The sequence below is a fragment of the Asparagus officinalis genome, chromosome 6, assembly GCF_001876935.1.
Source record: "Asparagus officinalis chromosome 6, Aspof.V1, whole genome shotgun sequence".
NCBI lineage: Eukaryota > Viridiplantae > Streptophyta > Magnoliopsida > Asparagales > Asparagaceae > Asparagus > Asparagus officinalis.
The window spans coordinates 2,813,437-2,816,964 of NC_033799.1; the positions used below are offsets into that span (position 1 = coordinate 2,813,437).

The 3,528-nt window shown below is 40.3% G+C and overlaps 1 protein-coding gene across 1 annotated transcript; it reads right to left on the reverse strand.

The window, feature by feature from the left end:
- LOC109845247 (uncharacterized protein At5g41620-like) lies at positions 231-2,813 on the reverse strand. Its single transcript, XM_020414468.1, is given in 4 exon segments — positions 231-802; positions 805-1,875; positions 1,965-2,039; positions 2,679-2,813. Coding segments are annotated over 3 exon segments (1,431 nt in total). The 5' UTR covers positions 2,034-2,039; positions 2,679-2,813; the 3' UTR covers positions 231-511.

Consider the following 3,528-nt stretch of genomic DNA (forward strand, 5'->3'; position numbering starts at 1 on the left):
AAAATAAACTTCATCAATTAAGCCTTCTTTTCTTCCTCCCATAGGATTCCCTCTTGATACAGCTCATAGAATCAAAACCTAAGCAATCAATCCAGTCATCTTCCAACATTTAGACAGAAAACACATGCTAACATCAACCTATGCACGCAATTGCCAGAATGATTGTGGACATACATTTCAAGTACACAACATGGTCAGTATATGGGAGTTCTCAATTCACATCATACTGATTGATGAAAGAGGTTTGAGCTTTGAATTTTAAATTGAATGAAGGTACAAGAAACATCAACATAGAAGAACCTTGTTTTATAGGGATACACGAACGAAATACAGAGAGGGTACTTGTTCTTGAACAGCCCTCTTCTTCATTTACAAAAGGGTTAATCATAAAGCAACTAATATACCTACCAAAACCTTCATTTTACAAAGATTTGCACCGTAACGAATCTTAAGTTTTTACCTGATGGATGCCAAGAAAATCCAGTAAGAATTCAGGGCTTCAGCTTTGATGCTAAATTTTCTGTTTGAGGACATGGCGAATCTGAACCTTGCTGCTATCGAATCTCGCCTCCATGAGTTTAGTCTTCAAGCTTTGCTTCTGAACACCCCGTGGCCATTCGATACACCCCTTCATCCCCTTTGTCACATGAGGGTTCACCGTTTCAGGTGAGCTCCATTGCTCTAAATTTGACGGACTAAAGTTTATATCGTTCACCCCCCCATTTGAAATCTTCTCTTTTGAAACCTCAACTGATGATGTCTTTTTGTAATGTTTGACATTGTCAGTGGACGCTGGCCAAAGCTTTGATCATTAATCCCACAATTGGTTTCGTCGCTGCCTTCTAGAGAATTGCTTGAGCCTAAATCGCCACGGCTCAAAGTTTCCCACTCACTATCATCTTCTTCTGCACTAAAATTTGTAGGCTTAGCTAAGAAAATGTCAGTTGCAGGACTAACTGTATGTAGTTTAGAGGAACACTGCTCGACTACCCTGTCTTTAGGTTCTTCTCGTTGTTGTATATCTTCAAATATAGAAAGTATATCCTCTGAAGCCGGTGGAGGTTGGTATCTGAACTCCTCCATTTCTTGAATCTTAACAGATTCAGCTACTGCCTTAATTAGCAATTCTGCCTCTTTGATCTCAGGATCGTCAAAGTCAATACGATTTCTTGATCTCAAAAAGGATTCTAGTTCGTTTTGAAGCATTTTAAGTTGTGAACATTGGTTTTCTAGAGCTAATTTAGCATCAATTAGCTTCATCTGAACCCTCTCTTCTCGCCATACTTCGGCCATTTGCAACATTTTTTTCTCTTCCTCTAATTCTTCTCGTGCTTTTATAGATTCCCTCTTCGATTCTTCAACTTCTTCCCTATCTTCTCCAACTTCCTTTGCTAACTGATCACAAACATTCTCGAGGAGCTCTCGTGCTTTTTTCTCCTTTTCATAGTCATGAAAGAATCTCTTTGCCGACTTCTTGGCTTCGGTGAGCTCATCAATCAACTTGGAATTTAGGATCTCTGCCCTTCTTCGGTTTTTCTTCTCAAAGCACAAATCATCTTTCATCCCATCAATGACAGCTTGAATCTTCTCATGCTCTGTAATTCTCCATGTTGCCTTCTCTTTCGCATGTTTTTTCAAGATATGTTCCATCTTTTTCTTCGAAGAGTGTCTCTTGGACTCGAGCTTGGATATACGAGCCTTTGCCCAATCTAGCTCGGCCTTGAGCTTGTTTTCGACAGAAGAGGCTTGGATCATTTGGTGGTCCACAAGAAGCTTCAAGTGATCAAATGATTGATAGACCTCAGTAGATGGATTCAAGCATTTCCTATCCCATTTTGTTGCCCTCTCCATTGAAGGGTCAGCAGAAGATTGATGCTGAATACCAAATTAAACTAGAACTTAAGAATTTGATAAACAATAAGGGGGAAATATTTTAAAAACACAAGCATCGCAATGTTTACTACCTTGTGTAGAATGTCGTATTTTGGGTTAAATCCATGCTTTGAACCGCGCGGCAGTTGTTGATGGATCATATTAGGCTGAAATAAGTAAAGAGAGAACAAAAATGGATGAGAGAAAATAGTAAACTTAAACTAGACATTTTCGCGTTTTGTTACTATATGGCAATTAGTATTTCATATCGACTTCAAAGCAATCGCAAGCAATTAGTCAAAGATTAGAGAATGTGGGAGATACCAAGAACTTCTTCCTTGACCAAGGAAAAAAATTAATACAATGTTCGACAAAGAATATACACATTAAGTGTGACACATTTTAGGAGAATTACAGTAAAACTGGATTAATATGGAGAATCACATTACATAGCATCATGATTGCTGATAAGCAATAAACAACTAAACTACGCATTCTGAATGAAGGTAATTTTAAAAAAAATCCATTACCAGCATCTTCTAGCTTCATTAAAATTACTAAATGATGGACATAACAGTAGCCCCCCAAAAAAACATTCTACAAAATATAACAAAAAAAAGGCAAAATTTGAAAATCAAACCACCTCCTCCCAAACAGCAAGCCCCACAAAACAAACCCAATAAACCGAATAAAAAATAGCAATCAAGATGCAAACTTTTTCATACCATCAACAACCCAAAAGTGAATACCAATCAAGAGTCAAACTTTCTGTGCCACTCAAACCCCACAACAAGAAAAGCTCGTACCTTCGCAGCGGGCCCCACCTCAGTCTCCAGCAGCTCCGACCTCCAGACTCCAGCAGCGAGCTTCCTCACCGAGACAGCCTCCTCCTTACCCGAAACCCGACAAGGATCTAACCCGCAGTCCTGAACTTCACCTGAGCTGCGGAGTGCCGCCGGCCTGCGCGCCTGCGCCGCCTTTTTGGGCGGATCTCGGCGGTTGCGGTGCGGCGGCGGTGGGACTGCGCATGCCGTCGATTAACGGGTTCGGGTTGGGATCCGAATGCGGGTTTCGCATTGTTTTCGAGGGTTTTGGGTTTGGCTCCGACAACATTTGGGTTCGGGTTTTGAGAGAGAGAGAGAGAGAGGGAGAGATAAAAAGGATTGCGTGGGACTCAACTCCCGAGGAGGGGAAATGATAAAGAAGAGGGAGAAAAATCATACGCTTGGAACTTACTTAATTTGAGAGAGATACTGTAATTAAATGCACTTCGTCGGGGCGCGTTTTCAAATGATTTTCTTTTCTTTTATTTCTGATTTTACTGTTTGAAATTTGTAAATCGGAAAGATATTTTTTCCTTTCGGTTTTTCTATAGAGAGCACATGAGCCCTCTATAAGGGAGGAGAGAGATAGAGAGAAATGAATTATGCACAAAAAATAATGCAAATCAGGGAGGCCCATGGGCTATTCATCCTTCTCTATCTCTCTCCTCCCTTATAGAATGCCGATGGACACTCTATAGAAAAACCGTTTTCCTTTTTAGCGGAAGTTAACCTCCACTTTAAAAACGAGCGAAGGAATGCCCCGAAGCATTTAAATACTATGGATAAATGCCTCAGAGTTTCAAAATGTCATACTTTGGTGTCCTCTTGTTTA